Source organism: Phocoena sinus, chromosome 9 (assembly GCF_008692025.1).
Source record: "Phocoena sinus isolate mPhoSin1 chromosome 9, mPhoSin1.pri, whole genome shotgun sequence".
NCBI lineage: Eukaryota > Metazoa > Chordata > Mammalia > Artiodactyla > Phocoenidae > Phocoena > Phocoena sinus.
Window position 1 is genome coordinate 98261407 of NC_045771.1, and position 12968 is coordinate 98274374.

Below are 12968 nucleotides of genomic sequence, written 5' to 3' on the forward strand. Positions count from 1 at the left end.
CAGACCTTCAGGAGTTACACCACCAGGTCTTCTGGGTCTCCAGTTTGCAGACAGCAGATGGTGGGACTTCTCAGCCTCCATAATCACGAGAGCCAACTCCTCCTCATAAATCTCTTCCTGTATATCTATATCTGCCCTATTGTTTCTGTTTCTCTGCGGAACACTGTGTAACAACATCAGAAGTTCTGTTTATAGTTGAGCGAATCTGAAAATTAAGAAACGTGCTTTCCTCGTTGAAGAATGAGCTGGCTGGGTTGATCTCACTCTGGCCAGATGTCACTTCTAGGACGCAGGCAGGGACATCACTGCCCAGGCATAGCGAGGCCGGTGCCACCCTCACTCACTTGCTCATTTTTAGCGAGCTGTCCTTAACTCCAGCTGCTGGGTCAGGGTCTGCTCGTCCGGCTGGTTAGACCGAAAGCTTCACAGCACCTCATAGGGGTCACACCAAGAGTCACAGGGCACAGTGGCTCACCGGTCATCTGCCGGGAGTTGTCAGCTTGTGCTATTTTTTTTTTTTTTTTTGGTTGTGCTATTTTTTGTTTTGCTCTGTTCTGTTTACCAAAAGATAGTGATTCCAGGCTGGGTGCCCTTCTGAGATGCCGTGTAGCTGTCTGTAAGTGTCCCCTGGTAATTAATTTCTGGAAGGTAAGCTCCCATAATCTGTCCTATAGAGTCAGGGGTCAGATTTTTGACACGTGAGAGGGAACGTGCTTTTTTAATTTAATTCTTTAATTTTTAATTATTTTGTTGAAGTATAGTTGATTTACCATGTTGTATTAGTTTCAGGTTGGTTATCTATTTTATATATAGTACTGTGTATATGTTAATCCCAAACTCCTAATTTATCCCCCATCCTCTTCCCCTTTGATAACTAAGGAAACTATGCTGTAGAAAAAACTTTTTTTTTTTTTTTGGCGGTACGCGGGCCTCTCACTGCTGTGGCCTCTCCCGTTGCGGAGCACAGGCTCCGGACGCGCAGGCTCAGCGGCCATGGCTCACGGGCCCAGCCGCTCCGCGGCACGTGGGATCTTCCCGGACCGGGGCACGAACCCGTGTCCCCTGCGTCGGCAGGCAGACTCTCAACCACTGCGCCACCAGGGAAGCCCGAGAAAACATTTTGAAAATGGATGTTGGATGTGTCTCTGTCGTGTGATTTTGTTTACAGGAATAATGTATATTACCCACAGCTCTGTCTTACCAATACTTCCTGGCTGGTTGGAAAGCCTTACAAAAAGAGAACTTCAGTGGATTTTCATCTTATTTGTGAAAAATATAACGATCCAACTTCTTCTGCTTAGTTTGTAAGAAGATAGACATTTATCAGTCAGATTTCAACAAAAACGTTCACATCCGTGGATGGATTAAAAAGTAGTTGATTATTTAGAAAGAGAGCTAATCTGATAACCCATAAATCTGAGTTAGCTGTAAATAAATTGAAATAAACCGAAATTAGAACGAAAGCTTTTCAACACATAAAGTGTTTGGAGAGAGCAAAAATTTTTGTGCCATTAATAAATTTCTAAACACCTGTTAGTTAAAAAATATTATTTACTTTCTCTTTACCTCATCTTTCAAAAAACCTTCTTTTGTGTGTCAGTGCACACGTGTTAACAGGAAATTAATTATATGTGTCTTAGGAGAGGTTCCCGTTTCCCTTGTGAGGCCTTTCTTCCCCACACGGCTGTGTCTGCTGATACCCATCTCAGCCGCTGTCCACAGCCACAGCCCTGTCTGCAGGGTCCATGCTTGCCTGAGCCGGATCCTGGGGCTCCTGGGCTCCTTCTCCTGTCCTCACCTGCAGCATGTTTACCCGCTTTAAGGGGCAGGATGAAACCTGTCGTGCATCAGCCTTGTTGCTAACTGACGGCTCCTGTGGACCACACATCGTGTTTTCCCAGAAAACGCCCTAGAGGAGGCCTGGGACTCCTGGCTGGCCCCCCTTCCTCCTGGCAGCTGTGGCCTGAGGCCTCCTCACATCCACCTTTGGGGGTCTCACATGGTTGCTTTTAACTGGTGGAATCACTGCATGAAATCCAGCAGCGTGTAGCCGACCACTTCAACTGTTATTATAATAACACCACCAAAAATAGGTGACACTCTTCAAGGCTTACGAGCTAGCACATGCCCTCCTAACCCCTTGATAGGTAGGAATGGTGCCTCTATGAATGGGTGTTTCATTTCATGACGAGGTAATTGGAGCTCTGTACCCGGCCACTTGAACCAGGGTGTGCTGCCCTCCATGGTGTGGGTTTTGGTGGCGGCCGCAGGCCATCAACACGGCATGCCTGTGACATCGTCACTGCATTCAAGGGTTTGTTGCCCCTGTAATGCTGATGTAATGTCCCCCCAGTTGAGCTCCTTCCCTGGCTATGGCCAGGTGCCAGATGTGGAAGTGGGGGACAGTGACCCACAGTGATCCGGTGGCCTCCATTTCTGAGGGCTGGCACCTGACCTTAGGCTGCCCTCAGCACTTTGCCAGCATCACCTCTTGAGCCCTCATGGTGGCCAGTGAGTGGGGCCATCACCACTGGTTGCATTAGGCTCTCAGGGCCCTGGAGCTAAGAGGCCAGCCAGCTGGGACCCGTACCGCACCTGCCATCTGCTTGGCCGCGTCCCCCAGTTGGACCCGCCGGCTTCTACCCTCTGCTCCACTGGGTCTGCCCCCCCGCCGGCCCCTGCAGCTTTCTGCTTTTCTCAGCGCCCAGAGACTTGTGAGTCCTGCTGAAAGCCAGGAGATTCTAGAGGACACAGGAGCTTAGGGAGGGTCCACCGCTGGCTTCGGGCATTCCCAGTGAGGCCGGCAATGCTCCGGAGGCACATCGGAGGCTGCTGGAGGCCTGGTGTGTCCTGGGAGTGGGCACGTGCCCCACAGAGGGCTGCTTCAGGCCTCTGGTTCCCGGAAGATGGCTGGGGGTAGACCCTGGAATTTGGGGCCAGGCCCCTTATTGCCTGTCCTTTGGAAGCTCTAGCTGAACCGGGTGGTGACTAGTCCAGAATTGCGTGGATCCTCTGGGCCCCTAATGTTGATCTAGTCACTCCCTGGAGGGGGCGTGGAGATGAGCCTGGTGGAGACCATTGGCATACTTGGCATTTAGCTTGGATAGCAGAGAGAAGCATGCGTTACAGGTGTAATGATTCAGAGCTCTCTTTAAAGAGGGTAAGGCAGACATTTTTGGGGAGTGTTGCGTCAGGCGTAGGGACCAACCACTGCAGCGGAAGAGAGAGCGGGCTCAACCCAAAACAGAGGGCGGCAAGTGGGGCTTTGTAGCCAAGGGGCAGGGTGGGGGGCGGTGGATGGGAAACTCCCAAAGGAGGCATCCGGCGTGAGGGGGCTTCCGGCTAAACTGACCTAACAGGATCACCAAGGTGATCCGACATCACCTGGCGGGGCTCGGAGATGAGGAACGCGAGCAGATATCCGGGGTGATCAGAGGTCAAGGGTGGGGCGTCCGGTTAAACTGACTAAGCAGGGCTCTTGCTCGAACTGGACGATGCAGAGACGAGCGTGGATGCCCCGACGTCAGGGCCCATTGGGGAAGAGCGTCCAGAGTCTGGTCCAGGCGGGTAGTCGAGCGAGCAGGGGAGCGTGAGTGGGCGGGCCAGTGGCTCACGGAGGACCACTCCCCAGGCAGAGGAGGAGAGGGACGACATGGAGAGGGTGAAGCTGGACAACAAGAGGATTCTCTTCAACCTCCTGCCGGCCCACGTCGCCCAGCACTTCCTCATGTCCAACCCCCGCAACATGGTGAGCACCGAGGTGGAGAGGCCCCTCGGCCACCCCAAGGGCAGGGTGGGAACTAGACCATCTGAGGGCCCTGGGCCATGGGGGTGACAGGTGCCCAGAGCTGGCATGCCCTCCCCTTTGATCCTGGGAGAGAGCACAGCATCCACTGTCCCCACAGGGAAGGCGAGTGGGCTTCAGTAAAGTGCACAAGAGGTTGGGAAGCGCCGTTTCAAGGCCTGCACGTCCTGGGTGGCCCCCTAGGAACTGCCGCACCCACCCGTAGGGCTGGCGGTTCACTCCCTTCTCTGTGCTCAGAGCTGTCTGGGTTGCTCAGAACGTCCTAGTGGCTGCGACCTACTGCAGTAAAGCTCTGGGATCACCCAGTCAGCATAGGGCAGGGCTTACGAAAGCGGACTCAACAATAAAGAGGCTCAGGCTGGGCTTTTAGGTCCTAAAGGCACAAACCCCCAGGCTTAACTTCACTAGCATTGGCCTGAAATAGCTCCAGGGCTCATGTTTTCATCCCGCTGGGCTGGGGGCTCTGCACCCACCTGTGAGCTGACTTACCTCGTGTGGGCCTAGCTCCTCCGAGTCCCCTCCTCGTGTGGCACGGGGTGCCGGCGCGTCCTGGCAGCCACGCCTCAGGACTGGTCCACGGGCCCTGCTCCCAGCGCCGGCCCTCAGCGCTGCTCTGCCTGCCTCTTCAGTGCCTGACCCAACCTTTGACCCCCCAGGACCTGTACTACCAGTCGTACTCGCAGGTGGGGGTCATGTTCGCCTCCATCCCCAACTTCAACGACTTCTACATCGAGCTGGATGGCAACAACATGGGCGTGGAGTGTCTGCGCCTCCTCAACGAGATCATCGCCGACTTTGACGAGGTAAGGGCCGCCCCACAGTCCTGACCCCCTTGGGCCTGGGCCATCCTGGTGCCCCTCCTCCAACCGAGTCCTGAATTGTGTCCACCGATGTAGCCCGTGCTCTGTGGATGGCACGGGGCCAGGGGGAGCACGTACCTTTTGTCTCCTTGGGAATCCCAACCAACCGTGACAGTTGAGGAAGGAAATTGGCCTTAGGATATGGGGAGGGCGGGTGCTGGCGTCTGTGCCCTGCCTTGTGAATGTCGAGCTCAGGTGGGAGGCTTCACCTGCAGGTTGGGGGGGCTGGGCAGGCACCTCTGCACCCTCCAGAGCCAGGCTTCCAGTCTGTGCCAGTTCTGCTTCCCTCCCTGGGGCCCGTCTGCCCCCTGGGTGGTTGTGAGCTCAGCTGCTGGAGGCCGGGGGTGTATTCCGTATAGCTCCTCCTTGGCGCCTCTTTTAAGTACCTTTGCTGGAGCCCCTGAGGCCTGCGCCTCTCAGTTCAGCCCCAGAACTTGTCTCATGCCTACATGAAGAAGACACGCTGCTTTCCAGAACGTACCTGTCTGCGGTTGCTCCTGGCGGCCGTGCGCCACCGTGACTTTTATAAGATGTTATGTAACGTTTAACAGTTTTGTGTTTCAAACAAAGCTCATGGACAGAGACTTTTACAAGGACCTGGAGAAGATCAAGACCATCGGAAGCACCTACATGGCTGCCGTGGGGCTGGCGCCCGCGGCCGGGACCAAGGTGAGCACAGGTCGACAGGTGGGCCCTGCTCAGGGGCTGGGCCCCGGCTCTGCCCCCAGCTGCTCAGGGACCATGGGCAGGCCCCCCACTGTGGGCCTCAGTTTGCCCTCTGCACTGGATTAGGGCAGCAGCCTGCAGGCTGTCTTGTCAGTGGCCAGTTCCGTGTTGACCTTCTGGGGAAGGTCAACACGGAAGGCCGGGCGCAAGAACTACCTCCAGCCCTGCCCCCTCCCTACCACCCGGGCCCCATCCTGGCAGCCTGGCACCACTGAGTGTTCCCCTTTCCCAGTTCAGGACTGTGAATAAAGTCCTCAGGTTGCCCCTATAAAAAAGGCAGAAAAAGAGAGGAAGATGTGAAAAAAAAAAAAAAAAAAAAGTGTCATGAATAGAAAGCAGTTATACATATGGTAGATGCTAATCTAACTATATCAATAATCGCCATAAATGTGAATGGCCTAAATACACCAATGAAAAAACAGAAACTAACAGAGTGGCTAAAAAACAAGACCCAGCTAGGTTTTCTGCAAGAAACACACTTTAAATATAAAGTCACAGATACATTAAAAAATAAAAGGATATAGAAAGAGATACCATGCTAGCACGGTTAAAAGCTCAAGTAGCTATCTTAATTTCAGACAAAGCAAATTACAGATCAAGGGAAATTATCAGGGATGAAGAGGTACATTATAAAGGAGTTAATTCTCCAAGAATACGTAACAATCTCTGATATTTATGCACTTAACAACAGGGGACGAAAACTGATAGAACTGCAAGGAGAAGTAGATGAATCCACTATTTCTGTTGGAGACTTCATTACCCTGCTCTCAGTAATCTGTAGATCCAGTTGGCTGGAGATCTGTAAAGAGAGCTGAACTCTACAGCACCGTCAATCACCTGGATGTAATTAACATCTATAGACTACTTCATCCAAGGACAGCAGAATATACTTCTTTTGAAGCTCACATGGGACATTTACCAAGATAGGCCACATTCTGGGCCATAAAACACAGCTTAATAAATTTAAAATAATTGAAATAATGCAAACTATATTCTTAGACTAGAGTGGAATTAAAGTAGAAATCTATTGCTAGGAGATAATTGGAAAATTCCAAAATATTTGGAGATGAAGCAGTACACTTCTAAGTGACACAAAGGAGAAATTAAAAAAAAAAAAAGAAATCTCAAGAGAAGTTGAAAAATATTTTGAACTAAATGAAAATAAAAATATAACTTATCAAAATTTGTGGGGTGCAGGAAAAGCAGTGCTTAGAGAGAAATTTATGTCATTGAATTCATACATTAGAAAAGAAGTAGCTCGGGGCTTCCCTGGTGGCGCAGTGGTTGAGAGTCTGCCTGCCGACGCAGGGGACGCGGGTTCGTGCCCCGGTCCGGGAGGATCCCACATGCCGCGGAGCGGCTGGGCCCGTGAGCCATGGCCGCTGAGCCTGCGCGTCCGGAGCCTGTGCTCCGCCACGGGAGAGGCCACAACAGTGAGAGGCCCGCGTACTGCAAAAAAAAAAAAAAAAAAAAAAAAGCTCTTGCCCGCTGAGCTTCCAGGGGGGACTTGGCCTTTGGATACAAGTCCTCCCTCCCCTCTAGTTGCCGGCCTCCGGAATAAAGCAAATTTTCAAAAAAAAAAAAAAAAAGAAAAGAAAAGAAGACCAATCCAAAATCAATAAGCTTCCACCTTAGAAAAGTAGAGAAAGTAGAGCAGTATAAACCTAAAGCAACAGAATAAAAGAAATAATAAATATCAGAGCACAAATCAATGAAATCAAAGACAAGAAATCAGAAAAATCAATGAAACCAAAAGTTGACTCTTTGAAAAGATCAATAAAATTGATAATCTCTAGCCATGCTAACCAAGAAAAAGGGAGAAGACACAAATTACTAATATTAGAAACAAAAGAAGGGCCATTTCCACTGAACCAATGGACATTTAAAAGATGTTGAGGGGCTTCCCTGGTGGCGCAGTGGTTGAGAGTCCGCCTGCCGATTCAGGGGACGCGGGTTCGTGCCCCGATCCTGGAAGATCCCACATGCCGCGGAGCGGCTGGGCCCGTGAGCCATGGCCGCTGAGCCTGTGCGTCCGGAGCCTGTGCTCCACAAAGGGAGAGGCCACAACAGTGAGAAGCCCGCGTAGTGCAAAAAAAAAAAAAAAAAAAAAAAAGATGTTAAAGTATATTGTGGACAACTCTGTGGTGCTACACTGGAGGTCCTGGCCAGTCCAATAAGGGAAGAAAAGTAAACAGAAGAGTTATGAATTGCAAAAGTAGGAACAAAACCATCATTCTCAAATTGCTCGCATGTTTAGAATATATACAGTGCTAAAATGTTTACATATAAGCTGATAGAATTTTTAAGTGACTTTACCAAACCTGCTGGATATAAAATCAACATAGAAATTTCTATTTTATCTCTGTATCTTAACTACAGACAATTATAAAATCAAACATTTTAAAAGTTACTATTTCCAACTGGTATAAAAGTATAACTATGTGCCCACAAATTTGGTAACTTAGGTGAAACGGACCAATTCTTTGAAAGATGCAATCTGCTAAAACTCACATAAGAAAAATAGATAATCTGGGTAGGTCCATATCTATATTAAAAATTGAACCAGTAATTAATAACCTTCCAAAACAGAAAGCACTGGGCCCAGTGCTTATTTAGATCAAAGATCTAAATAAGTCAAGAGATACTCCATATTGCTGCATAGGAAAACTCAGTATCATTAAGATGTCAGATTCCCACTTGATCTGTAGATTTAATGCAGTCCTGATGAAAAGTGCAGCAAGTTATTATGTGACATTGACCCACTGATCCTAAGTTTACATGGAAAGACAAAAGACTGAGGGTAGTCAACACAACATAGCAGAAGGAGGACAAAGTTAGAGGACTGACACCACCAGAAATCAAGACTTGCCATAGAGCTGCAGTAATCAATACAGTATGGTTTTGGCAAAAGGGAGGTAGTCAAATAAACCAGTGGAACAGAATAGAGAGCCCAGAAATAGATCTACATAAATATCGTCAACTGATCTTCGACAAATGGAGCAAAGATAGTCTTCAACAAATGTTGCTAGAAAAATTGAATATCTATCTATCTAAATTATATTTTTTAAATGAATCTAAACACAGACCTTACACTGTTCACAAAAACTAACTCAAAATGTATCATAGGCCTAAATGTGACATGCAACACTATAAAACATCTGGAAGATAACATAGGAGAAAATCTAGGTAACCTTGGGTTTGATGATGAGTTTTTACATACAGTATCAAAAGCATGATCCGTGAAAGAAAACACTGTTAGATTGGACTTAATTAAAATTTTAAAATTCTACTGGTGGAATATACTATAATGAAAAGACAATCCATACACTTGGAGACAATCTTTGCAAACCACCTATCTGATAAAGGCTTTGTACCCAAAACATACAAAGAACTCTTAAAATTAAGAAGACAAATAGCCCAATCAAAAAGTGTTCCGTCAAAAGATGGGAACAGACACTTTACCAAAGAAGATATACAGATGGCAAATAAGCATATGACAGATGCTCCATATCATATGTCATCAGGGAAATGCAAATTAAAACGAGATACAATTTCACACTTATTAGAGTGGCCAAAATCCAGAACACGGACACTGCCACATGCTGGTGACGAGGTGGAGCCGTAGGAACCCTCACTCATTGCTGGAGGGAATGCAAAATGCTGCAGCCACTTTGGAAGACAGTTTGAGTTCTTACAGAACTAAATATGCTCTTACCATATGATCCAGCAATCACTCTCCTTGTTACTTATCCACAAGAGTTGAAAACTTATGTCCACACAAAATCCTGCCCAAGGATGTTCATAGCAGATTTATTCATAATTGCAAACCCTGAAAGCAACCAGGGTGTCCTTCAATAGGTGGATGAATAAATAAACTGTAATACATCCATACAATGGAATATTATTTAGCACTAAAAAGAAATGAGCTATCAAAGCATGAAAAGACATGGAGGAACCTTAAATGCATATCATTAAGTGAAAGAAGCCAATCGGGAATAGCTACATACTTTGTGATTCCAGCTATATGATATTCTGGAAAAGGCAAAACTATGGAGACAGTAAATAATAGTTTCCAGGGTTTGAGGGAATAGGTGGGGGATTTAGAGGACGGTGAAACTATTCTGTATTCTACTACAATTATGGATACATGAAATTCTGCATTTTTTAAAACCCATAGAACACACAGCACACAGAGTGAACCCTAACGTAAACTGTGGACTTTAGTTAATTATAATGAATCAACGTAGGTTTGTTCAGTGGTAACAAATATACCATACCCTAAAGCAAGATGTTAATAATAGGGGAAACTCTGTACGTGTGAGGGGTGGTACGGGGGTAGTATATGGGAACTCTCTACACTTACCTGCTCAATTTACCAGTAAACCTAAAACTGTTCTTAAAAAAATTGTCAGTTAATTATTTTTTTAAAAAAGCATTAATTCCCCAACTTTGAGGACTATGAAAATATTCCTAAAACAATAAGAGCAAGTCACCTTGATATCATTAGAAAAAGAAAAGAATTTACAGTTGTTTTTTCACAAAAGAGGGGATCTGTCAACACAACACGATGAAAGAGACGGAATCAGTGTGAGGAAGGAGGGCTGGAACTGCTCTCTGCTGTGTGGGCAGTTGACTCAGACCCCCTCTACTCACCTTACTTTGCTTGTTTCCAATGGGCTGGTGGCAGCCTTGTCTGAGCAGTGGGACATCTGGTCTCCCACCACAGGGTTCCCCCCTGCCCCCATTCCTGCGGAAGAGCTCTGCCTGGGCTCAGATGGCCTCGGTCTCTGCCCTCAGGAGCTGGGAGCCTTGGGCAATAATATTCCTGCTCTGTTTCAGTCTCTTACCTGTAGAATGGGATGATAAACACACACTAGGGCAGCTGTAGGGTGCCACCCAGTCAGCCCCAGGCCCAGCCAGCGGGGCTGCTGCATGGTTGACGTGGGGGTCAAGTTCCTGATCCTGTGAGGGGTACAGCCTGGTCCGCCCACCCCCGCAGGTCACTGGCTGAGTGTCCCTGGCCCCTCTGCCCTTGCACCCGTCAAACATAACCCGTATCTGCTCATGTCCAGGCTAAGAAGTCCATCTCCTCCCACCTCAGCACATTGGCAGATTTTGCCATCGAGATGTTCGACGTCCTGGATGAGATCAACTACCAGTCTTACAACGATTTCGTGCTCCGTGTTGGTACGTGGCCGCGAGCTGTCCCATCATTCGGGCCAGCTCACCCTTCCTGCACTGGCCCCGGGAGCTGGTGGCCTGAGCTGTCCCCTGGGAGCGGGGGTCATCGGTCCAGGCTCCCTTGTCTCACAGGAAGGAGGATGGCACCACCCAGAGGAGTGCATGGGACGCAGGGACAGCTGGGTCCACCTCAGAGCTGGTTATCAGTGACTGAGGACCTGGAAGAGTCATTGTACAGCTTAGGAAACGCAGGAGAAATCTTTATTGTCTTAGAGATTCTCAGATACACCTCTGAGTCCACACTTAGCTGGAGGAAGGTGCCCCTGTCCACAGGCCCGAAACATTGGGGCCGAGGCTGTGCAGAAGCCCAGGGTGCAGGCTCAGCCTGGGTCTTTGGTCCTCCTGGGTTCCCTGCCTTGCCTGCGAGTGAAGAGGGGAACCACCCGGAGTCTAAGCTCCGCTCTAGCTCTTATCAGACTTGTAGGGTTTCCGTTTTCAGTCTTAAATTCACTTTTTCCTGGGAATACAGGTTTACCAGAAAAATTTGTATTAGTCGAGGATATAGTTAAACGAGAGATGTCTTTCTTTCTCTCTCTCTCTGCCTGTCTTCCTTTCTGTCCTTCCTTCCTTTCTTTCTTTCTTTCTCTCTCTCTCCTTCCTTCCCTCTCTCCCTCCTTCCTTCCTGCCTTCCTTCCTTCTTTCCCTCTCTCTCGATCTCTTTCTTTCTTTCCCTCCCTCCCTCCCTCTCTCTCTCTTTCTTTCTTTCTCCTTTTTTCCTTCCTTCCTTCCTCCTTCCCTCCCTCCCTCCCTCCCCCCTTTCTCCCCCCCCCCCCATTACCTACTAGTGGCCTTAAAGAACAGCACTTAGAGCTGGGCTTGAGCATAAGGGGTGGTAGCCTCCAGAGTGGGTAGAGTTCTGATGTGCTTAAACACAGCGCTGACTTAGCCCTGGTGCCCGGCCCGAGGGACGTGCTGGAGGTAGGGCCAGAGCACCCTCTGCGCCTCACCCCCAGGGTCCAGTTCTCCTCTGGGGCCGCGGGCTTGGATTAATAGACGTAAGGGTCCATCAGGGAAATTCTGTTTCTCACTCTCCTACTGAGGACCCATAGGCCAGTCGCACCTCTGTGCCTGGATGGCCGGTCACACAGGAGGCTGCATCCTGGCTCAGTCTCGTCCACATGGACTGGGGCATCCGGGGTGGTAGAAGGGGTTCCCCAGGTCCCACCAGCCATCTGGAAGTGGCCCCTTTGGGGCTCCTTCCTGGGCTCCCACATCCACCTAGCCTGAGGCTCCCAGCTCAGCCCATCCAGTTCCACCCCTACCTCCTCCCAGAGATGCTAGCACCCACTGCCCCGGCTTTGGGGGGTTGACTAGGCCAGCATCTGAAACGTTATTAACGCGCTTGGCTAAGCTCCGGAAAATCGACGCAGAGTACTGAGTCAGAAGGTATGCTGTGGTGTCAGCCCAGACCTGGCTGCAGGGGCGACTGGGGCTACTTGGGCCTGTGTCACTGTCCAGGCCAGTTGGACCCTGTGCCACATAAAGACAAGGGCGCCCTGCAAATACGTAGCTCTGGGCCCGACACCCAGAGGAGCTGAGGGGATCCCTCATCCAGGGGACCAGTCGAGCCACTGTCCTTTCTGGGAGAGGGAGCTGGGGGCGGAGGTACACGCTGAGGCCCACAGCCTGAATGGTCAGCCTTCCGATCCGCAAGCCTCGGCACGGGGTCGCCGTTCCAGGAAACGGGACTTTTTCCCGGATCAGGGCTGCTTCCTGATGGTGTGGCATGCAAGCACAGCCCAGGAGCTGCCTCTCGGCGATGCTCTGGGGTCCCTGCTTTGGGGAGGGGCGTTGCACTGCGTGACCCCAGGAATCCACGACCTTACACGGGGCTGCTCCTCCCTTCGGAGGCCTCCCCACTGACACCCCGCGTGACTGTTTCCAGGCATCAATGTTGGCCCCGTGGTGGCTGGAGTGATCGGGGCTCGCAGGCCGCAGTACGACATCTGGGGAAATACGGTCAATGTGGCCAGTCGGATGGACAGCACCGGCGTCCAGGGCAGAATCCAGGTCAGTTCACTCGGAAGCCCCCGAGGCACAGGTGCCCATCCTGCCGGCGGGAGGCTGAGGTGGAAGGGGCAAGGGTCGGGCAGGGGCGGCCGCCCAGCCCCGCAGCCTGCGTCCTCCCGTCCCGGTCTGCCTTTTCTGGGTAGGGACACAGAGCCGCGAGGCTCAGTGTGTCTGCAGCCTTGGAGGTTGGCCTCTGTGTGGCAAGGCGCAGAGATGGGGATGGTGAGTGATGGCTCCCTAGAAGGGAAGGGGCTGCCTCACCGTTTGAAGGGCAGGTGCTGTGGGCCCCCCTGACCTGAGAACCTGCGGGCGCTCACTTGGGATGC

At 50.2% G+C, this 12968-nt stretch overlaps 1 protein-coding gene across 1 annotated transcript in view; it reads left to right on the top strand.

The window, feature by feature from the left end:
- ADCY1 (adenylate cyclase 1) overlaps positions 1 to 12968 on the top strand; it is a 114908-nt gene that overhangs the window by 96874 nt on the left and 5066 nt on the right. The window contains exons 15-19 of the mRNA XM_032643229.1: positions 3632 to 3748; positions 4462 to 4608; positions 5236 to 5334; positions 10464 to 10578; positions 12518 to 12642. Of these exons, the coding sequence (XP_032499120.1) occupies positions 3632 to 3748; positions 4462 to 4608; positions 5236 to 5334; positions 10464 to 10578; positions 12518 to 12642 (603 nt within the window). The remainder of the gene's footprint in view (positions 1 to 3631; positions 3749 to 4461; positions 4609 to 5235; positions 5335 to 10463; positions 10579 to 12517; positions 12643 to 12968) is intronic.